Source organism: Camelus ferus, chromosome 8 (genome assembly GCF_009834535.1).
Source record: "Camelus ferus isolate YT-003-E chromosome 8, BCGSAC_Cfer_1.0, whole genome shotgun sequence".
NCBI classification, from domain to species: Eukaryota; Metazoa; Chordata; class Mammalia; order Artiodactyla; family Camelidae; genus Camelus; species Camelus ferus.
Genome location: NC_045703.1, coordinates 21,694,699 through 21,719,187, shown reverse-complemented (window position 1 = coordinate 21,719,187; position 24,489 = coordinate 21,694,699). Strand labels below are relative to the sequence as shown.

At 39.0% G+C, this 24,489-nt stretch overlaps 1 protein-coding gene and 1 long non-coding RNA gene across 5 annotated transcripts in view; both read left to right on the top strand.

Moving 5' to 3' along the window:
• The first annotated feature begins 6,568 nt into the window (after positions 1-6,568).
• Positions 6,569-12,305, top strand: LOC116665289. The gene is made up of 3 exons (XR_004321825.1): positions 6,569-7,272; positions 11,868-11,870; positions 12,285-12,305. It is a non-coding gene; the product is annotated as an uncharacterized LOC116665289 (long non-coding RNA).
• Positions 12,306-17,327: 5,022 nt separating this feature from the next.
• CEP162 (centrosomal protein 162) overlaps positions 17,328-24,489 on the top strand; it is a 74,813-nt gene continuing 67,651 nt past the window's right edge. Inside the window, exons 1-4 of one of the 4 annotated variants that reach the window (XM_032484539.1) lie at positions 17,329-17,611; positions 17,754-17,868; positions 18,645-18,757; positions 23,873-23,984. In XM_032484539.1, the coding sequence (XP_032340430.1) occupies positions 18,701-18,757; positions 23,873-23,984 (169 nt within the window). In that variant the 5' untranslated portion in view covers positions 17,329-17,611; positions 17,754-17,868; positions 18,645-18,700. Of the gene's footprint in view, positions 17,869-18,644; positions 18,758-23,872; positions 23,985-24,489 lie in introns of all 4 variants that reach the window. The other 3 variants (XM_032484541.1, XM_006175492.3, XM_032484540.1) reach the window with 3 other exon arrangements.

Genomic DNA, 24,489 nt, shown 5'->3' with positions numbered 1-24,489 from the left:
TTACAGCAGCTTGTGGAGTGGCTGCTGTTGACGTTCCTGAGGCCATTGTCTTTAGCCAGCTGTTCACTCACCTGTAACTGTCCAAGGTGCTTCATCTGCTCTGAACACCCGAAAGTCCGTCTGTGTCTTTCCATCCCTCACTGCTCGGCTCAGATTCAGTTTTGTATTATGCACGTGCCTGCTGGATATCTCCAAGTGCACCTTAAATGCAATAATTCAACACATCAGACCTCTTCAGCTTCCGTAGTCAATGACCCCAGCACCTATGACCCACCCATTCATCCAAGCTAGAACCCTCAAAGTCATCATCAACTTCCCCTTCCACCCCACTCTGTGAGTCAGCAATCCAATACATGTAGCTTCCGAAAAATCTCTCAAATCCTCTCTCCCTCTCTTCCTCCCTACCTCTTTCTTTTAAAACTCTTATTATGCTCGCCTGACCATCATAATAGTCTTCTACTTGAACCCTTTGTCCCCATTCTCCCTACCAAACTCAGCACAGACAACAGGGCTATCTTTTTAAAATGCAAGTACGATTATAACATTCCCCTCTTTTACAGTCTTCAACATGAAAGAAAATATTTCGCATGGCATATGAGACCCTTCACATTCTCTCCCAATCTTCCCAACTGAAACATGGACACTATTAACCTCAACAGGGTCATTGAGTTGTAAGAATTATGGCTGATAAAAGAGGAAATGAATTTATGGCAAGCTATATTGAGTAGCTCACAGAAGTTTTGGAAAGTTTGAAGAATCAGACTCAGGGAAGGCAGAAAGAAAGGGAGGCTAAGCAGAAAAACCACAGCCAAAAGCAGACTACAGAACCCAGCGAGCTGAGACCCACCACTACTGCCACCACAGAACAGTGGTCCTGCACTCTGATTTGCCAGCTCCCTCTCTCTGGACACTGGGCATGGCATTGGACCCACAGCCACTGCAATGATGCTGTTAACACCAGAAGGATTTTCCACTCAACGTGTTTTTCTGCTTCCTTGCTCCATCCGATGGGCAGAGCCTAAACTAAACATCCATTCCTTGCCAAGAAAGAGGGCAAGGTCTGCGAAAACAAGAGGCAGGCTTTTCATCTTCATAGGAAGAAACGGGTCATAAAAAGTAGAATCAGATGCTAAACAACAAAAAACGAACAGAAATTCAATCTATGCTTCAGCCACTAGGGCTATGCAACATTCTCCAAAGGAGACAGGTTCCTTTTGCCTCTTTAAAAATGCTGTTCTCAATATTTGGAAAGATGATTCCCTGTTTCCTGATAAAGAAGAACCCACTGAATACTCATCCGATGTCACCCTCTCTCTGAAGACAGAGCTGGCACTTCTTTTGTTTGTGGTCACCACATTTTATTGGATCACTTCTCACAGGATGTTGTAATTATTATGTCAGGTCACGATTCAATCTTCCCTCTCAACGTGAGTTCTTCTTAACAGGGACTATGTCTTTATCTCTGCCTTTGGAGCCAGGCATCATGCCAGGGACAAAATATATTCTCAGTGAAGTCTGTTGAATAATTTTTGTGGCTCCCCTAGAGAGACCGTGTCGGGGTCTATGAGTGATCCATAGAAGATGCTGGCCTCTCCTGCCGGTAGTAGAGTCATCATCTTCCTCTGGTCCAGGAACTGACAATTCCCAGAACTTTACAAGACAACTGCAAGCTGGAAGGCACTCCTGGTGTGAACATTGGCCATCAGCCTCATAATCAGTAGCCCTCAATTCCTTTCTGAGTTCTAACATTCATTACGGTGTGGTCTTTGGCATAATACTAAGGTTATATCTGTACCAAAGTTTATGTACCACTGGTTTATTACCTAAATTAATTTTAAGTGGGGCAGTATAGCAACTGTGAAAAGTTGTCCATTATTTTATAGGTGAAGGTTAAAGCAATTTCAAAAGTAATCAAATCCCATTGGGTAATGCTCGTACTCACTGAAGTTGATATTGTCTTCCCTGTGTTATGAAGACAATAAAGAACCTATTGTCTCTGCCTAGATTTCCAATTGCAAATAAGATTCCCTAAACTCTTTTTTTTCAACAATAAAAAGGAGTTATTTATTGGTATATGCAACAACATAGATGAATCTCAAAATAATTGTACTGAGTGAAAGAAGTCAGACAAAAAAAGTAGGCATTGTATGATTCCATTCATATAAAATTCAAGAAAATGAAATCTAACATAGTGAAATAAATTAGTTCATTCCTTGAACTCTTTAACGTTGCACAATATGTCAGTATAACTATAAAACTTGATAAATTTCAGCATATGTTATAGCTCTTAAATTTCTGAAAACAATAAATTTCACACTAAGTATTAAATTTTTTGATCAATAACATAAGTAGAAGATAATGTATTCTTTATACTATTAATATTATCCAAGAGATAACAGAAAGCATCAGTGAATAATGTTCATTGGTTTCAGGGATGAGATATTCTATCTGATATCCCCTTAGATGCTGGCCTAAAAGCAATATGATTCTTCAACAAACACCACTGTGGGATGCCTCTTGGAGGCACAGAGAACTATTGTTCCTTGAGCATTTGAGAGATAGTGGTCAAAAAACTTGGTGTGTATCCCACCAACAAGCACCAAGCTTGTGAAAAGGAAATCAAACTGAAATAGCTAACTGGAGAAGAAATGACACTATAGTTTAAATGGGAAAATTGTGTGACAAATAAATATATATAATTCATGGGGAAGTGTAATTATTCCCTTGTTGTGAGAGTCTGTGATATATTGATTCTTCACATACGCAAACTTATTTTTTCATTTCACAACTTATGGACTTCATCAGTGTGCCTGGGAAGCCTTGGCATTCCTACAGTCCTCAGAAATTAATTTTGATAGACGTTCTTACTCTGGGTTTTTGAGAATCCTTCTAGCCACATAGTCTTGCTTGGGTTATGTCATAATATGTTGGGCCAGTGCAGATGTGAGCAGTAGTCTTACGAAACTATCAACAGGGGGAGGGTATAGCTCAGTGGTAGAGAGCATGCCTAGCATGCATAAGGTCCTGAGTTCAATCTCTGATACCTCCAGCAAAAGAAATAAATACATAAACTTAATTACTTCCCCTCTAAAAAAAAATTTTTTTAATGAAACTATTAATGTATTCTTTTTGTCTCTTCCCTACTCCTACCTCTAAACTGCGTTCTCTTCTTCACCCTGGGCCCCTGCCTTTGATCCCGTACTCCATGAAATCAAATAATATGTGAGTCTCCAGCCTCAGGAAGAAATGTTTAGATTCACTGTGACCTAGATACATAACAATGGAAGGAGGACGTTTTATGACAAATCTCAACCTGCGTAGCCACCGTTCCTAGCTTAATATTTATTTATTTATTTTGCTATTAGAGCTTTATTACTTTGGACCCCTTCTGCAACATAAAATCTTCCTTACAAACGTACAATAACTTATTTTATTTTCATTTAAACTATAAACATTCTTAAAAGTTTACTGATTCTTCAGTCTTCCACGGATTTTTTAAAACCTAAAACTCTCACATTAGGAACTGCCCATGGAAGAGACATAAACATGACTGATACAGCCATGTTTACAATTTCTCAGAAAATTAAAGGCTTTATTACTTTTTTTGATTAGAAATGTATTTTTAAATAGAAATTAAACAAAGAACTTTAACTTCACCTCTGATAATTGATTTCTTCCCAAAAAATCTCAACCAAAAAATTTTTTAAATGAAAACAAGGGTAGTGCATATTTGTAAGTTTCATATGTAACTTGGTGTTTGCCCTTTTTTTCAAAAAGACTGCACTTCAAAAAGCAGATTGTGGGGGAGGGTATAGCTCAGTGATAGAGAGCACGCTTAGCATGCACAAGGTCCTGGGTTCAATCCCCAGAACATACATTAAAAATATAAGTAAATACCTCCAGAAAAAAAATTTTTTAAGATAATTAGAAAAATATAATAAAGTATAAGTAAAATTAATCAAATATGCCCTCCGAGCCCAGATAAGTTTCATGTATGGCCTATGCATTTTTTTCTCTGAGATTATATGCATATGTATGTATTTAACAAAATTCAAATTACAAATTCTAAACTTGATGTTTGAAATTCTATCATATCCTGAGATTTCAATCTTTAAAGACTAGAGAGCTTTTCAAAATATAAAAAGAAACCAAAAAGAAAATAGCCTTTTGTTCTTGAAGAGTTGCCAGAACTGAAAATGTAAAACAAATTCAGTTTAGCAGTATATGCTGGTTGTATTATCCAGACTTTAAAAGACTGTTGATCTGAGCCAAAAATATATAATTTTCTTTTAACGTCAGATGCTACCTTCGCAGTAGGCTGCCCCAATTGGTTTTCTTTCCATTTCCTGCCAGCCCTGCCAGCCCTGCCTCCCCACTCACATAGTTAACCTGCCTGCAGCTCGCTGCACAGGACTGGGGGTTCTCTGTCTGTCCAATTTCAGCCTCCAGGATGGTGGACATCTCCGGTCATTTGTCTGCCATATTCCTGGATGTCTGGGTTCAAAGTATATTTGTGACGGTGATGTTTCCAAGCTCTATATAGGGTCTACCTCCGGGTTAAAATCATAGCTGGGACTCTCGTGAGAGTCCCCTTACTAAGCCTAAGGTTTCTTCTTAGATTTACACAAAATGTACATTTTTGTTAATATATGACTTTACTTCTTTATTTCTTGCAGTCTCCATGTTACATATTTTTAGATAAAAGACTCAATTTCAATTAAAATTAACTCAAATATATCTCTTTTATAATAGTATCAAGAAATCGGAAACAACCTTGAAATATGGCGGTCATAATCTCATGGGTTTTATTCTCTTTTTTTAAGCAAAATAAATCATTATCTCCTTTCTTCCCAGTGGGGACACGGGGAGGGGAGCATTAATCCTGAATGTTTACTTATGTTTAAAAAATAGCTTTTCAGAGTGGGTGAACAGCCTAAATGTGTTTATTTTTTATAAGAGGTAGGAAATTAAACTCCTGAAGACAGTTACTTTACCTTGTTAATTTAATTTATGAAAAAAATGTGGTGAAAATTGCAAATCTTCTTCAGACTTCTCAAAGATATTGGGACAGGTACCTTATCACAAAGGCCATCACCAATGGTCTTTCTGATTCTAGAGAAGGAACCCTATTATGAAATAGTAAGCAATTAGTCAATATTATTAATTTATTCTGAACCTTTGAGAATTAAGACATAAAATGAGAACAATTTCCCTTTGGTGCGATATTTATCCATAAAGAGAAGCAACTCATTCATCCATTTACTAGACCCGGGAGGGTGGAGACATGTGGGTTGACTCTGAGCAGCTGCTGAGCTGATGGAAATGATGCTACAGTTCCCACGTGTCTCACTGTGCTCCCCCTAGACATTTGGTTTTCATGGCTATCGATCCCTTCTTGGCCTTTTGGCTAAGATCAAGTGTGGTTTTCATGGCTATCCCTGAAATTAGAGAAAGTAATAATGGATCATCACCATATTTATTTAATTTTTTTTTTTTTGGTGGGAGGAGGCAATTAGATATTTATTTGTTTGTTTGTTTGTTTGTTTGTTTGTTTATCTATTTATCTATTTATTTATTTATGGAAATACTAGGGATTGAGCCCAGGACCTCATGCATGCTAAGCATGCACTCTACCACTGAGCTACGTTCTTCCCCCCATCACCACATTTAGATTGTAATTTTGATTCTTCCTACTTAGAAATAATGTGGCTGCCTAGGATCAGGCCATAAAACAATCTCTCTATCCAATACACGGGGGTGGTTCAGTAGTGGGGCGGGGCAGCATTACCCCTATACATAGAACAATCATTTTAGAAATGTTTTAACTTATAACTTAAATCATGAGATAATAAAATGGAACCAAGAAACAGCAAAGCCAATAGTTTCAACAACCAGCTCTGCAACACCTACTTGTGCAAAACATCGGTCTGATACAGAAACTAATATAACACAGCACCCACCCTCAAAGAGTTTATAATCTAGTAAGGGAAAGGAGAAAGAGCAGGCATTCAACAAGTAAGTAAATAAGTAAATAAAAAAAATATTTTAAAAGCTAAATAACTTTCCTACTGGTAATAGAAGAACTCGTGTTTCCAACTTGAAGTATCGGAAGGTATACTGAAGGCTTGGGGATATGAGCATGAAATAAAGTTGAATTGGATGTTCTTTTGTCCCTTTTGTAGTTTTCCCAAATGTAAATGGATTCCTTCCATAAGGCAGTGGTGTTACAGAACTAACGCTACTCTTAATATCCTTAATTATCGAATGTAGAACAATGCAGATGGCAGGCTATTCAGGATTTTTCTTCCTTTGTCTTTCACCATGAGAACCAGCTCACTGCTCATTAAAACATCCTGCAGAGGGCAAACAAGGGAGGGGAGGGAGCTGAAATTCCTTTTGGAAGTTTTTGGAAGCATTGGTGAAAGTTTTGGTGGAATTGTAGAAACAGTCTCTTTATACTGTCTTCTTCTTTCAAAGAAATCTTGTTTCCCATCAGTGAGATTTATGTGGAGACTAGAAAATGCCATGTGTGCTTTGACTTTCTGGATAAAGGAGTCTTCAAAGAAGGACTTCAAGAAAATAAAGTTTTCTCCCATTTCATATCAAATATTAATTTATATTTTTCCTCTTGAAATTGATTTTATAACCTAAAACAAACCAAGATAAAATATTTCTCAACTAACAGAACACATCAGTATTCACAGAAGTAGCAGAATCTGTTTTTATGTTAAAATTGATGGACCTTAAATTTACTAAAGAAATAAACAAGTGAGAGCAACAAAAAATCTAAAAGTAAAATTTTTGAAAAATCCAAGGAATGACTTTAGAATAGTGATTCTTATCAAGAAAGGAGCATGAATTAAAATAACAAAATCTAGGGTGTAGATTTCTGAGGCTCCAGATGCTAATCGGCCTCCTTGACCACCACACACCCACGGTCATTGTATGCAAAAACAAGAACAATTTCAGACAGAAGCAGGCTGCACTTATAAAGAGAATGGAGGCTCCTGGAACTCAATTGAACCCAGTAAGATAGAACTACCTCAAAAAAGAGGACAGAAGTGAGGGGAGGAACAACTGCATGGACATTAGTGAAGACTAAGTTTTGGCTGTTTAAACAAATAGTCCACAAAAATGAATTCTTCTGTGAGATAAAGACTTCTGTTTTTATTACTTTTAAGGCTTTTTGATGGTTGTGACGTCCCTGGGCTTCCAAGATACATACGAAAAGTGTCTTTTTATACACTAGATGGAAAAACAGAACAATTAGTAGTGTTGATAGGCTACTCCCTCTCTCTCCCTCTTCAGAGACGGCCCGCACTCTGTCTATGGAGTGTGTACCTATTTTTACTCTAATATGAGCACACAGCTCCCACACCTCATGACCTTTCTCTTGCCTTTTGATGTATCTCTAAATAAATCTACTTTTACTCAACTGTGGCTCGCTCTTGAATTCTTTCCTGCACGAAGCCAAGGACCCACACTTGGCGGGGCGTGTCCCAGGGGTTCAACCGAAGCCTGGGACAGGGCCCTCCTCATGCCCCACATCCATTTTTCCTGCATCATCTCTTTGGTGCCCAAAGTGAGGCATTTACATAAAGAAAAGGGCTCAAAGGGCATAATCTTGATCCGCCAATTGGGCTACGGTTCCCCTCTCTTCGGAAGGTGGCAGGGGGGTTTCTCCAGCGCCATGCAGATTCAAGTAGCCCTTAGGTGGCGGCTGACTCAGCCTGCAGGATCTGGCAGAGACCAGCTCTCTAGCCGTGAAGGAGCCACCAGCCCACCAAACCCAAGGTTTTTCTCCCTTTGATCTTTTCTCATTCTCTCCTCTATTGCTCTATCTCTTCAGACTCGAGAAGATCCACCAAGGCGACCACTCGGACATCCAAACTAAGACCACATGGCAAGTAACTGACAACCTGACTGGATGAGCTTCCCCCCATGGTTCCTTGAGCTCAATTCCTCTTCTCTACACAGTCTTGGTCCAGTTCCAGGACACCAGAACTGCAAAAGGGGGCCCAAATTAGAGGACTCCAGGTGTTCCCCTTTAGAAGTTTGTGTCTTGGCCCTCCCCAAGCACCCTTGGGGGATATGGTCTCATTGCATCCGCAGGCAGGAGTCACAGGCAGGCATTCCCCTTGCAAATCGTGGATTCTAGCACCCCTTGGTGGGGTCAAAGGTCTAAGCACACCTGAGTGGGAGTCACGGGTGGGCACTCCCTTCACGCATCATGGTCTTTGCACCCCTCCTGAGGTCGCAGTTTCGTTACACCACTGAGTGGGAGTCGCAGGTGGACACTCCCTTAGTGGGCTGAAGTATCTCTAGTCTAGGAAGTATTGTGGCTATAGCACTCCTGTTTTGTCCTAGATGTCCACCTTTTGAAGCTATTTTGTTTCTCCTTCTTTCAAAGAAGATAATCGCCTTAGTTAACTCAGGACCGAGGTCTCCTCCTTCCCCCTAAGGGATTTAGGCCCTAGGACTCTAGTCACCTCTTCTCCCACTGGCCCTCACTCCTTGACTGGTCCAAAGGGGCCACCTCAGGCTCACAGGAAGGACATCCCAACCAAGATGGGGACAACTACAAGTATTCCAAAGGACTCCCTGTTAGGATACACATTAATTAATTGGGAAATGTTTAAACAGGATAGTTTGAGGAAAAAGGAGTTAATTTTCCTTTTTTTTTAATCTTTTTTTTTAATTGAAGTATAGTCAGTTTACAATGTGGTGTCAATTTCTGGTGTACAGTATAATGCTTCAGTCATACATAGACATACATATATTCCTTTTCATATTCTTTTTCATTGTAAGTTACTACCAGATAGTGAATATAGTTCTCTGTGCTATACAGGAAAAACTGTATGTCTAGTTTATATACAGTAGTTAGTACCTGCAAAACTATAACTCCCAGTTTATCCCTTCCCACCCCCTTTTCCCCTCTGGTAACCATAAGTTTGTTTTCTATGTCTGCAAGTCTGTTTCTGTTTTGTAAATAAGTTAACTTAATATTCCTCTGTAATACTGCATGGCCCCTATACAAACTAGGGGACCAAGAGGTCTGGCCAAAAAAAAGTCATTAAATTACAATGCCATCTTACAGCTAGACCTGTTTTGTAAAAGGGGAGGTAAATGGGGGAAAGTCCTGTATGTCCAAGTGTTTCTGCCCCTACCCCAAGACCCAGGTCTAAGGAACACCTGTCGGATATGCCTGGCTCATGCCCCTTCAAAGCGGCTCCCCAACAGAAGCTCAGTGTTTTAGATGACCCTTTATGGGTCCACTTCTCCAAGTTCCACAGCCAGGAGCTTTTACCTCCCCTGACTCTAAGGGGGGATAGTCTTCCCAATTATCTACCCTAAGGCCCCTTCTGGGCAGCTGGGGACCCCAGATCACCATGAATCAGCTCATGGATCTGACGTTTAAAGTACTTAACAATAGAGACAGGGTTAAAGAGGCAAAAAGGATTCAGGGACAACAGTGAAAGGCACAGTTCTTAGCAGCAGCCTTCATCCCTGCATCACCTCAGGGTTACCCTCCACAAAGACCCATGGTGAGGACAGGATCCAGGATGCCTGGATCAGAGCCACTGTCTCACCAAAAAGGGACCTGTTTTAAGTGCAGCCAGGAGGGCCTCTGGAAAAACAAATACCCCATGTATGGGGAAAGTCCATTGGGACCCTGCCCAATATACAAACAAAAAGGCCACTGGAAGTGGGGCCACCCCCAGTCCCGAAGGGGGCTTGGGGCTCTCAAACCAATGATGGCTGAGATAACTGAAGACTGGCAGGGCCTGGGACCCTCCCTGGCTCCCAAATGACACCTGGTCATTTCACCAGAGGAGCCTTGGGTAACCCTTGATGTGGCAGGTAAAAAAGTTGTCTTCTTATTAGATAAGGGAGTCGCCTACTCTGTGCTGACTGATTTCCCTGGATTCTTGTCCTCCCAATCCCCTAAGCTAAATGAGGAAAAACAAAATTGTCTCTGTCTTATAAATCTAGTCTTTACAGAACCAGAGGTGTGACTCCAAAAATGATACAAAGCCCATCAATCCTTCTGCTACTCCCCAAACCTCCCCTATGTATTTATCTTAAGAGACAAGTATTGAAAAAAGATTTTTTTTCTGGCCTTAAAGAAACATAGTCTTTCTAGGAGAAACTTGCCTTCCTATGACTTTGAGATACAAATATTCTGCTGTGTCTTCTCCAGGAACTCTGATTCACCATCTTTTTAAAATGCAAATCTCAAAAAAGGGGGAATGAATAATTGGGAACTTAATTTGCTAAGGACAAGTAAAATTTTTCTCTCCTTTTCATGAATATTAGTAAAAAGGCTTAGCCATTTAGATGGGCAACTTTGATTTGTTCTACTTGCCAAAAACCCAGTTTAAATCCAACCTCTGGTAGCCAATGGGTTTTACTTTGTTGTATCTGATTCATGACTAAAATTTTAAAATAAAAGCTATAAGGTGTCTGGTTTGTATGTAATAGGTGTATCGTATTGGCAAAATTAAATGGTAAAAGATCTCTTTGATTAGCTTAAAGGAAATTAAGTACTTATATAAATACTCAAACATAGAGAAATTGGCTAAAATAAATTTCAGGGTCACGTTATCTAAAAAATATTCAGTACTGGTATTGGTATTGAAGCTAGCTTAGGTCTGTTGGTTTAATTAATATACACATGTCTTTGGAGACATCAATGTCAAGTACAACACTTCCGTTGTGCCTAGGCTTACTAGAGGGCAAGTAAGACTTTATCATGTCTGTTATAAATTTACCAGCAATAAAAAAACTCAATGTAAAACAACTTTCAAAAAAGTAAACAAAGTAAGAGATTTGGGGTAAACTTTATAGGAGTTTTATTTTGGAAATATCTATCTAAAATTCTCTCTCCAAATGTTGGTACTTAAAACTTGAAACTAAGTTAAAAAGTTCGCTGATTATCTGTGTCATTTATAAAATATTAAAACATTAATTGCTGGGCAGGTCTAAGTTTATCTACCTCTGCCTTAGGAGCAAAAAACTAAAACATAAGTTTACAGTCAGGACACAGTGCTATGACAACCTGTTAACAGTTGCTTGCTTCTCGGTTTTTGCCAGAGATTTAAGGTTTTCAAGAGTTAAAATTATAATATATGTAATTAAAGCTCCTAAAATAGTGTTTTAATATATAGTGGGAAAGTAAGATGTTTTCAGTAAAAGAGTTTCATAAAAAAGAAATACTAAAAAATTTCATGTATAATCAGGATTTTAAGTATTTAACAAGTTCTAAAAGTTCTTTGTAGCTCCAGCTAACTTTGAGATGCTTTAAAGGAAACCTGAGGCATCTTAGATATTATGTTAACTAGGATTATTTGGTATGTTAAGTTAAATATAATCAGTCGTAATTCTAGTAATGACAAACAATTCTGTTTATTGATTACAGATGTTTAACCATGCCTTTTAAGTCTTTTGTCATTATGGACTGTTAAAACTGCTATTACAAAGGTACTTCATCTTTAAAAAGATTCATCAAAAGTCAGTGGAAACAGTGGGTTACAACAGTTCCACATCAGAGGATGGCAATGTGAGGTTTCCAGCCCATGCCGTCCTCTGATGCAAAAACAAACGGCAAGCCTGTCCCTGGGGCCCCTAGATTAGACATTCAGAGATTTTTACTCCCTGATAGGCAGGGTCAACGTCCCTTCTCAGGCCAGAAGTAGTTTCAGAAGACAGACTATCGCCCCTCTGCAACCCCATAAGATTATGGGAGTAAAATCTCTGAGTGGGGAATGAGATAGGAAGAGGGCAGGGCACAGCCATTCAAAGAATAACACAGCAATTAACACCAGAATGGCTAAAGATTCAACCCCTAGTAGGCCTTGAGGCTCAAGATGGTGGGAGACCTGACTTCTAGTAGACATTGACATTATACAACCATTGTAATACAATAGCATTGTAAATAACATGCTCACAGGCACCAAGGCAGCCCCAAGGCTAGCCACAAAAGGTCAAACAAAGAGTGGGAAATGGACAACTTCCTGGGAATCCCGGCCCCTTCCCCAGGCTAGTTAGACTGGTCCTTCCACTTTTTAGCATATGAAGCCACTGAGCCCATAAAAACTGGCAACACAGCGCCTCCTGGCCGCAGTCCCCTCTCTCTCCACCTTCGGAGACTGCCCGCACTCTGTCTATGGAGTGTGTACCTACTTTTATGCTAATATAAGCACCCAACCACCACACCCCGTGGCCTTTCTCTTGCCTTTTGATGTATCTCTAAACAAATCTACCTTTACTCAAAAAAAAAAAAGCTGATAATAATAGGTATTAAACCGTTGTTTACCACATATAGCATATGACGTGCTTCACAAAAAACATATCGCTAATGTGTATTGAGCATTGTGATGTACAGTCACCGATGAGCAGTTTTAAATGTTTTAATTCATTTATTCCTCATGACAATATGGTGTGGATTCTTTTGTTACACTTGTTGGATCAATGAGGAATCTTGGGTAGATGGTGTCACATTTTAATCTAAATTTCTTGTGTAAGTCAAATACAATTTCCCCCTACCAGGATTTTGATTGTCTGATGTCAATTTATATGCACAGTATTTTTTATCTCCCATTTAAAAAAATAGTGGTAAAATACTCATAACATAAAATTCACTATCTTAACCATTTTAGGTGTACAGATTAGCAATGTTAAGAACAAGTACATTGTTGTAGAATCTTCAGAACTCTTTTCAAATCTTGCAAAACTGAAATCCCATACCCAGTAAATAATGCACAGACCCACCATTTTCCTTTCTGTCTCTATGACTCTGTCTACTCCAGATACCTCATACAAGTAAATCCACACAGTATTTGTCTTTTTGTGACTCATTTATTTCATATGTTACAGAATTTTTGAAAACATGTAAAACTATGCTAATGCAAAAATACTAACAATCATTTTATAAGGTTTTTAATATTATTGTTACCCCCAAAAAAGGGCCATGACAACTGACAACTTCTGTGTTTTTTATAACCCAAATGATTATCTTAACTTATTGTTCTTTTTGTATTTCTAATCATTTACTTAGAGCAAGAAAGGTTTTAAATCAACACATGCTACCAATAACAAAATATATATCAATAGTAGACACTTAAATTAAAATTTATTATCAATAAGATATTTGATACACTTTGCATTGTCAGTTTCTCAAATGAAAACTTTGAGACACACTTTATTATGCTTTATGAAGTGGATATTATTTTCACAAAGAAGTGTATTCCTAAATATTTCTAAGTATTAATTGTATTTATTTCCTTTCTTTTTTAATAAGTGGGATAATTTTTGTCAATTATTCAATCCAGCTGAAATTAAATATTGTATATCCCAAGACAAGTAGTTATCAACATTTCATATTTACAATTTTATTCTTAAACTAAAATTTGAAAGCACCAAAGTCAAATAAGAACCTCATGTTTTTGTAATCTATCAGTTAATTTTATTATTAAAAATTATTTTTCTTCCTTAACAAGTGACATTAAGTAGATTGTGGCTTTTCCTTTGTAAAAAGCCTCTCAAGAATGTTACAGTTCAGATTTCAAACTTCAGCTTTTTCAACAAAGCTCAAATTTTCTTTTCACCATTTTTCTTTCATGACCTCTGATGGTGGAAATGTAAATTGACATTACAAATATCAACAGAAATAATGCCACAAATTCCATTTACCTTGTTACTGAAGATCCTGTCCCTTCTTTTCATATTTATTCACCTTCAGAATGTAATGATAGAATGTATCATTACAATCTACATCAACAATGTAGAAAGAGTGCTGGACAATTTCATACTACTTCGAAGCATAAGAATTCCCTCTTATTCACAGTGTATAAATCTCAAAGTGTATGTGTGCACATTACATACAGTAAAATGAACATTTTATTGATATAACAACTTACTCCTGCAACTACTAGCTTTCAAATGGAAATTGAATAAAGTTTGGCTAAGTTGAAACAATTATTTTAATTTACAAAACCATCATTTTTCCTAAATCCTGTACATATGAATAAGGCAGCAAAATTGTATATTAAGATCTGAATTATTTGAATTCATTACTTCAACTTAGTTAATAAGACTACTGTCTTGACATGAATTCCTCCCAAAAAGGCCTCCTCACAGGGAATTTATCTGGGAATGTGACCCATAGAGTAGGAATAATGAACAAGTGGTGAAAACAGGGAAGAAGGAAAAGCTGAAGTATGGATATGTTATCACAATGACCATGGCCGACCTGTGCTGGATTCCACAGGCCTTCCGAGAGGCCTCAGTGAAAGCCAGGAAGTAAAAAAGGAGAAGGATTTTTCCATGGGCTTCCATCGCCCATGGATTTAGTGGCCCCTGGACTTTGACCACCACATAACCACTTGTAGGCTGCATGAGTATGGCAGCTCAATGGGCATTCTGCATCCTGCACTTCTTGTCAGAAGACTTCCAGGGAAGTTGGTCAAAGTCTGTGAGAACTGGTAGTAGAAGCAGTGACCTCAGTAGGTCACTGCAGGGCCGAGAGGATGTTAAGTGATGCACAAAGTGGTTGCTGATGCATTAGAGCCTCTGCACCCCTTAGTCATGCCATGCCATGCCATGCCAGTGAATAAGGCATTTTGTAAGCCCCAAATTCATGGTGCTGGTGGAGGCTTTGCTGGCAGAGAATTAAAATGCATTACCATTGTAGGTTTAAATTCTAGCAGGGATGAACTGTTGCCATCTCTAGAGTGGAAGGGATCCAATAAAGTTAATCTGACAGCAAATGGCTGGCTGGTCTCCTTGAGGGATAATATATCACAGACTCAGGACCAGGCTCTACTGTTGACAAGCTGGGCACTCAGAAAGGAGCAGGGTCTAGATCTGCATGGTGTCATATCTGTTCATGGGTCAATTGTCCAAACAGTGAGGTCTCTAAAGGTTATGGATAGAGTATAATTCACATTCGCAGAACAAACTAAGCTGTCCACATGGTTGTCAGGTACCTTCTATTCAGAGAGTGCTCTTTGGTGGGCACTAACACGAGACAATGGTCTGCATGCTATATATCTGCCCCCAGAGATCCATCCACTTGCCTCTTTCCCCAGATTTCCTTGTCTCTGTTTTTTTTTAAATCTTGCTTTATCAAGGCACCTGACAAAAAGCCAAGTCATTTGTTATTTCCCAGTGGTGTATATGTATGTATGTGTGTGTGTGTGTGTGTGTGTGTGTGTGTGTTGAATTCTCTTGTAGATTGTCAGGGTTAAGTGAAGTAATGCATGTACAGTTCCTATCAACTTAAGTGCTCAATAAATAGTAGCTTAAAAAAAATCTCTGTTATTTTTCACATCTTTATCATAGGGCAAAGTTTCTGGCACATACACATTTCTATTGCAATAAATACTTGCTGAATGAAAAGTTCAGGATGGATATATCTATCTATCTATCTATCTATCTATCTATCTATCTATCTATCTCCATAGCTCAGGCCACTTCTGCCTCCATATAATGTAATGTATGAATTGTTCTGTTTGGAGCTCTTCCCACTGGGAGGATGTCCCTTTAGGGATGCGTTCCTTTAGGGCGAGCTCTGAGTGCAGCTGTAGTGTGACAACTGTTCACTTATGGCTGCCATCAGTATGCCACCCTAACCCACATGTGAACCAGGCCAGATATTTTTCTCTTTAATCAGCACAGCTATTTCTAGCTACCATCAGATCTGCTGGTTCACATGGCCTGAGATTCCAGGAAACTTGCACAACTGCCTGGGCCTCCTGAAGACCTTTTTATTTATCTGGGCATCATTTAAGTCCAATAAGTGTTTGGTACAGTTTTCTCATAAGGCCCTTTGTAGAAGGGTAGGTAGAATGTTTATAATTATTCTTATGTCATTAAAGAGTCCTTTCTCACGGGCACTCACCCTCCATTTTAGCCAATGGTATCTGGGTCTGCTCAAATTAAATAAAGCTAGATATTGGGTGAAGAGACTGGACTTTCCATTGTGACAGCTGATGTTAGGAATCTGCTCACCATGTATTTACTGGGGAAAAATCTGTGTATATATAGACCTTCACAGTTCAACCCCTGTTGTTCAAGAGTTCAGAGTATTGACAAAAGACCACTGGGAGGATGAGAGAATGGAAGTTGGATAAGCAAGGAAGTGAAAACAAGCTTTGAATTCTGGTTCAGCCACCATGACTTTGAGCAAGTTACTTAATTTCTGTGCTTCACTTTATCTGTCTGTAATATGGGGGGATAACAGAGACATTGTGCAACTTTGGGTTTTTCTCACTGAAAGTGGCCGGTTTCTCTTCATCAACCTTTGCTGCCTCATCCTTTAGGTGCTTTAGGTCAAATTTAGCCTTTGTTTCCTCTAGGAAGCTTTCTCCATCCTCCCAGGGGTTGAGGTGGCCTCCAACGTCTTTCAGCCACATGGTACCTCTCCTACAGTAGCTGTTGTCATACAGAATTGCAATTGTCAGATCACTTATCTATCTGCTCCACTAAGACCAAACACTTTACTGGGGCAGGGATTATGACTGTCCTAGCCCATTTAGCACATATTGGAAAAAGTTTATAAATTTCATTGAACTCTCTTGTAGATTGTAAGGGTTAAGTGAAGTAATGTGTGTACAGCTCCTCGCAACTTAAGTGTTCAGTAAATAGTAGGTTTAAAAAAGCTCCATTATTTTTCACATCTTTATCATACGGCACAGTTCCTGGCATGTACACATTTGTACTGCAATAGCTACTTGCTGAATGAAAAGTTGAGGATGGACGTGATAAGGTCCTTAACTATGTCTGCTGGTAGCGATACATTCAACTGCTACTGATTTTCCTTTCAGTATCCTAAATGCTGTCCTCTGAAACTCCAAAGTGCATTGTGTTCTTATTTTTTTGGAGGAAGCAATGGCAAAAATAAAATAAAAATCCAAGAAAATAATTGTAAGATGCCACTGTAGAATGGAGGGAAAGGACAGGTAGCGGGAAACCAGAGAGATGCTCTGAGATAGTAGGGCTTGGGGTGTGTCTGTGTATTTTCCATTTCTTGTCGGCTAAGGGTGAAACAGAGTCCCATATGCTGGTAACAGAGTTCTTTTCTCACAGGTTTGAGTTTCTTTCAGATGTAAAGTACAAACTGGAAATCACTCAATAAGTTATTTTTTTCCAGGCTTCCCCTTAGAAAGCAGAAGGCTGAAACGACACACAGAGGGGAAGGTTGGGAAAAAGATAAGCAGGGATGAGAAGCGCGGAAATACAAAGACTAGCGTAGCTAAACTACATTTCCCAGGAAGCCACGGGCCGGCGCACCGAACCCATCACGCCTCTTCCGGCTGTCGCGACCCTGCCGTCCATTCGCTACTCCCAGGATCGCAGAGAAGGAGGCGGCATAGCCTCCACAGGTGCAACAGTGACCGCTCCTGCCCGCCAGGTTATCCTGGGAGGCGGCGACCACTCCAACTGCGCCCGGAGAGGCGAAGAGACACTAACCGCCGCCCCTCGGCGGCCGCGAGCCACGTGACCAGCTTGGGTCATGTGACTCCGGAGCGCGGCGGCTGAAGCCCGTTACCCCGGCAACCCCCAGGCCCTCCTTAGACCTTCCGGGAAAGCGCGGGATTCAGAGGCAAAGGTAGGCGAGGTGTGGATGCTCGCTTCCCGCTCCGGACTGCAGGGCCGCGACTGTCCTCAGACCCACTCCTCGCGGCTTTAGTTTCGGGTCACTCCCCGTCGCCGCCCCGCTCCGCTGCGGATGCGCTTTTGTCCTCCCGCAGACTCCAGAACCCGCGCTTCCTGGGGCTGGGGACCCTTTGCTTGGGATCAGCCTTTGACCCAGAATTTGCGGTCAAGACCTTTACCGCCCTCACCCAGGACTGAACAGAAACGCAGGTGAGGGGGAGGAGGTGTTACTGTGCAGGTCTCCACACCTCCCGCCTCTGCGGAAGCGAGCGAGGGTTTGAGCTGCCTCAGGGAATTAAAGTCCGGAAGCCGGGGCAGAGCCGAAGTTTGATTCCTTAGGGAGACAGGAGAGGTTTTTGTTGCAAGTCACCACTGCATAGTTTTTGTTGGCCTTCCCTCGCCCCCAAAGAAGCATAATTCGTTCTGTTGTGTGTATATCCCATTAACTGTCTTTTAGGTAGATTCAGAGTCTTTTAATTTACTAAAATTAATACAGAAATTTGTTTGTGCCTGGAAACGTCTCCAAATCAGGAACCAGTCTATTGGGAAAACTGTTAGTGTAGATTGATAAATAACTAGATGAATGACAAGGCTGCACAAGTACTATCCTTTGCAAAAGGGGAATGGTCTTTTGGATTTGCTAGTTTATAATTTTTAAAAGATTCCTTGTTTGTGTAAGGGATGTTAAAATACCACACGCACACACACCACAGATATGCTTGATTTAGGAAATATTGTGGCGGCCACTTTAACAATTGGATGTTAAGGATAAAGGTGTAATTCTAAACCCTAAGTACAAGGCAAACTGTGAAAGCTGCGTTTCCAAATTGGTTTTATTAATGTATTAGAAACTTCTTGTCCAAAACACTGGTCAATAATTGTGCATATGAGCTAAATCAAAGGAGAAATGTCTAAAGTTTATGCCTCGTAGTTTTTATGATGTGATGAATTTCCTTAAAGGCTGTTTCTTTTCTCTTGTCATTTAGTGTTTCCAGCGTAAATACCTTGGAATGTTTACTTTGGGTAATGAAAATTATTGATAATGGCGCATTATTCCAAAGAAGAGCTGGATGAAGAGTTTGAACAGTTCATGAAAGAGGTAAGTTTCTGTTTTTAAAAGCTATATTGTATTCATATTCTTTTGCATTATAGGTTACTACAAAATATTGAATATAATTCCCTGTGCTGTACAGAAGAAACTTGTTGTTTATCCATTTTATACATAGTGGTTAGTATCTGCAAATCTTGAACTCCCAATTTATCCCTTCCCACCAAATTTATGTATGTATGTGTATGACTGGAACGTTATGCTGTACACCAGAAATTGACACAACATTGTAAACTGACTATACGTCAGTTTTTTAAAAAGCTATATTGTCAATTTGTCTCATGAGGAACTCCTTCAGTTCTCTCTGTCACCTCTAAGATACAGTCAATCACCAAGCTCTGTCACCTCTGTCTCCGGAACATATCTATCATCCATCTAGTTCTCTCCTTTTCACTGCCACCGTCCTCATCCAGGACACCATCATCTCACCTAGGCCACTGAAACAGTTCCCAAATATTGTCCCAGCGTTCCTTCACCACAGTGCAGCCAGCGTGGTCTGTGACATAAATCAGACTCTGTTACTCCTCAGTGTAGAACACTCTGTTGGCCTCTCATCACATATAGAACAAAATCCAAACTTCTTCTTGTGGTTTGTAAAGCCCTGGGTTTTGCTCATGTCCACCTTCCTGACTTTATACCACTCTTCTCCCTTGTCCATTCATGCTACAGTGGCCTTTTTTCTCCCCAGACACACCAAGCTCATTTCATATTAGGAGCTTTGTACTAGCTGTTCCCTCTGTCAGTGGTGCTGTCTGTTTCCCTAATCTTCACCTGGCTGGTGAATATCTCTTCTTAAAAATGTCTACCTAAGAGAAGTTATTTTCTGTTGATCAAGTAAAAAAAGTAACCAAGTCCCTTCTTAGTACACTATGTACTTTAATTTCTCTATGTGGCACTTAGAACCATTCACTCTTTTACTTGTTTAGCTCTATGTCCTGCCTCCCATAAGAATGAATGATCTATGACATGATGGCTGTATTTTTTTTTTATTGAAGTATAGTGGATGTACAGTATTTGTTTCAGGAGTACAGCATAGTGCTTTTATATTTTTGTAAGTTATTGTAAAATACTGGCTATCTTCCTGTGGCATACAATAAATTCTTACAACATTTATTTTATACATAGTAGTTTGTACCTTTTAACCTGCTACACTTTTTCCTGTTTTGCCTCTCCCTGCTTCCTTCTCTTGCCGGTAACCACTGGTTTGTTCTCTCTATCTGTGAGTCTGTTTCTGTTTTGTTATATTCATTCATTTAATTTTTTTAGATTCCACGTGTAAGTGATTACTTACAGTATTTGTGTTTCTCTGTCTGACTTATTTCACTCAGCATATACCTTCCAGGTCCATCCATGTTGTTTCAAACAGCAAAATTTCATTCTTTTTATGGTTGAATAATACTCCATCATATGTATATATACACCACATCTTTATTCATTCTGTTGCTTCCATATCTTGGCTATTGTACATAATGCTCCTGTTATCTTTAGAGTTAATGTTTTTTGTTTTCTTAGGATATATACCCAGGAGTGGAGTTGCTGGATCATATAATAGTTCTATTTTTAGTTTTTTGAGGAACCTCCATACTGTTTTCCATAGTAGCTGCACCAATTTACATTCCCACCAACAGTGCACAAGAGTTCCCTTTTCTCTGCATCCTCACCAGCATTTGTTATTTTTAACCATTTTGACAGGTGTGAGGTGATACCTTTTTAGGGTTTTGATTTGCATTTCTCTGATAATTAGTGATGTTGAGCATCTTTTTATGTGCCTTTTGGCCATCTGTGTATCTTTTTTGGAAAAATGTCTGTTCAGGTCTTCTGCCCACTTTTTAATCAGAATGGTTCTTTTTATATTGAGTTATATGAGCTGTTTATATGTTTTAGTTGTTAACCTCTGTCATATGACTTGCAAATGCTTTCTCCCATTCTGTAGGTTGTCTTTTCATTTTTGTCAATAGTTTCTTTTTTTTTCCCCCGTATATTTTAAGTGTATTAAACATAATCACTTTTTTGTTTTTGTATTCTTTTTCATTATAGGCTAGTACAAGATATTAAATATAGTTCCCTGTGCCATACAATGGAAACTTGCTGCTTATCTATCTTATATGTGTAGTACTGAGTACCTACAAATCTTGAACTCGCAATTTATCCCTTCCCACCCCCTTCTCCTCCTGCTAACCATAAGTTCGTTTTCTACGTTTATGAGTCTGTTTCTGGTTTGTAAATAAATTCACTTGTCTTTTTTTTAGATTCCACATATGAGTGACATCATACAGTATTTTTCTTTCTCTTTCTGGCGTACTTCCCTTAGAACGATGATCTCCAGGTCCATCCATATTGCTGCAAATAGCATTATTCTATTCTTTGTATGGCTGAGTAGTATTTCATTATATAAATATACCACAACTTCTTTATCCAGTCATCTGTCAGTGGGCATTTGTGTTATTTCCATGTCTTGGCTATTGTAAATAGTGCTGCTGTGAACATTGGGGTGCATGTGTCTTTTTTTTTTTAACTTTTTTTATTGAGTTATAGAAATTTTACAATGTTGTGTCAAATTCCAGTGTAGAGCACAATTTTTCAGTTATACATGAACATACATATATTCATTGTCACAGTTTTTTTTTGCTGTGAGCTACCACAAGATCTTGTATATATTTCCCCGTGCTAAACAAGATTATACTGTATAGCACAGGGATGGTTTCCTTTGTTGTGTAAAAGCTTTTAAGTTTGATGAGGTCCCATTAGTTTACTTTCCTTTTGTTTCCTTTGCCTTAGGAGACAGATCCAAAAAAATATTGCTACAGTTTATGTCAGAATGTTCTGCCTGTTTTCTGCTAGGAGTTTTTATGATTTCAGGTCTTAACATTTAGGTATTTATCCATTTTGAGTTTATTTTTGTATATGGTGTGAGAAAAATGTTCTAATTTCATTCTTTTACATATAGCAGCTGTCCAGTTTTCCCAGCATTACTTATTGAAGATGCTGTCTTTCCTCCATTGTGTATTCTTCCCTTTTGTGTTGTAGATTAGTTGACCATAAGTGCATGGGTTTATTTCTGGGTTCTCTATTTTCCCTTGAGTTAAGTGTCTGCTTTTGTGCCAGTATTACACTGTTGTGATTACTTTAGATTTTTAGTAGAATCTGAAGTCAGGGAGCTCAACATCTCCAGCTTCTTTTTTCTCAAGATCGCTTTGGCTATTTGAGGTCTTTTGTGGTGTTATATAAATTTTAGGGTTATTTTATCTAGTTCTGTGAAAAATGCCATGAGGTACATTAAATCTGTAGATTGCTTTTGGGTAGTATGGGCATTTTAACAATATTAATGTTTCCAGTCCATGAACACGGGACATCTTTCCATTTCGTTGTATCATCTTCAGTTTCCTTCATCAATGTTTTATAGTTTTCAGACTGTGGGTCTTCTCCTCTTTGGATAAGTTTATTCTTAGATATTTTATTCTTTCGGATGTGAGGTAGAATTATTTGCTTGGCAGGTGGAAATGTGTGTGTAGTCATTTCGGAAGTTTAAAAAGTCACCGAGGTAAGACTGTCCTGGTTGGGGGACTGTATAGTGTATTCCAAAGTGGATTTAGTCAGAGAAACCCGAGTTTGAATCCCAGCTCTGTATCACTTAATACCAGTAGTAACTTGGGCAAGTTTCTTAACTTCTCTGAGTTTATTTCTCCATTAGTAAATCTCTACTGGATTGTTTGGAGACTGAGATAACCTGGGTATAGCTTCTGACATGGACCAGGCAAGTTATTAATAAATGTTGGTTTCTTCTCCAGGAAGAGTGTGTAGAATGAGGATGAAAAGGACCAAGAGCAAGTCCTGGGAAGTCTTGTGTTTAAAAGAAGGGAAAAGGGCTGAGAGCTATTAGAGTTGGTTAGAAAAGGTCACAGGCTGCAGTGTCACCTGGGCAGTGGTGCTGCGAAGTCGAGGGGGAGAGTTTGGGTAAGTGAGAGCTGGTCACGGATCCAGTTCTGTGGCGTGATCAGGGATGATGACTGACAGTGGTCCTTTACTTGTGGCGTTCAGGAGGCCTTTGGTTCCTGGAGGAGAGCTGTTCTGGATGGGAACCAGACTTCAGAGGGCTGAGCAGTGAACTTGTGAAGTTGGTATATACTTAAAAAAGAAGTGAAAGGGAGGTAGAAATAAGTCTGTTTGTTTTTGTTTTGCTTGCCTTTTTTTCCCCTTCTTTTTGGTAGAGTAGACTTGGGTGTTCATTCTTTTATTGCACAGTCGTGCCGTGTGCTGTGTGAGCCCTGGGGTGCAGGTTTATACTGTGAGGGAGGAGGGTGGGAAGATGGAGGAGGGAGTGGCCATACAGAGATGCGGTGGGATAACCAGGGAAGGGAGAGCCTGGCGAGGTGGGAAGTGACCCCTCTGCGGGGTCTCCTTGGAGTGGAGGAGCGAATTTCTCTTCTGAGAGAGGAAAGAAATGTCCTAAAAGGTGAGTTTAGTGGTGGAGTAAGGTTTTGACCAGAGGTCTTTATTTTCTCTGTGAAGAGAGAGACCAAGTTATTGACTGAGAGTAAGGGAAGTAGATTGGGGTTTAGAGTAGGGGATACAGGATTGTACTAAAATTTGGACCTGAAGAGTAGAAAAGGACAAATGAAAGTTCATTAATCATTGTGATGTATGCTAATTTCTCTGGTAAACACCTGACACTCAGTTCTTCTGGTCTTAGAATTTTTTGTTCTTCTAGAGTGATGCTAGGTAGTTTTTCTCAATCATTGTTTATTCCTAAACCCTAGAGAGGATTTTTATCCTTTATACAAGAGGATTTTATTCTTTTTTTTTTTTTTTACCTTTCCTGATTAAGATTCTTGATCAAGTTTTCTTTATTTCTTTGTGGTTTTTTTTGATGTTTTTTCCCCTGGTTAATCGGCTTGTTTAATGCTGGGTATGAAATCAGTATTCCGAGGTGTATTCTTGGTGTGTAAGTTATTTTGGCCACATATGTTTAGAGATATGAATATATACACTATTACTGAGAGGATTGTTTATGTGACAGCTGAACTGTGAGAGAACTAACAAGAAACGTTTTTAGTGGGAACTTTGGGATTCTTGAATTTAAAATTCAGTGGCTTATATCTGATTCAGCTTTCAGATGATTCTTTTGAAAATTCAAACAAAACACCTAGACAACCTAGAGAAGTGAAGAAGAAAGACGCAGTGCCGTGGTGGATAACTGAGGATGAATTTGAAGATGGTGGTAAATATTGGTTTTTAATTTTAAGTTATTTGACCACAAGGGGGCAGTCAAGACTTTAAATTCTGGATTTTCTTATTGTGCTCTAAATATATAAAGATAATAATCCTAATAGTGTGGATTTTTGAGATTTGAATTGATTTTCATATTTCATTTTATTATATATTTAGTGTATAATTGAGAACCTGTGTTTCTGTATTATCAGGTTATTTTACGTTGAGATAATTTATATGTACTCATATTAAGATGGTGAATAATGCAGGTATATTTATATATTATTGTGTTTAGTAGTAAATTGGTTTAGGGTGATTTAATAAGATATTCTGACTGTATTTTTTTAGCAAATCAAATGTACCTTTAAAAATATAAAATCATGCAACAGAAAGATTGTTCAGAATTTTTTTGTACATTAGATTTCAAACAGCATACCATCAACTAGGGAGAAAGAAAATATTAGTTTGAGAATCAAGAGATTATATGTCAAAGTTGGACTAAATCTTCAGTTGTC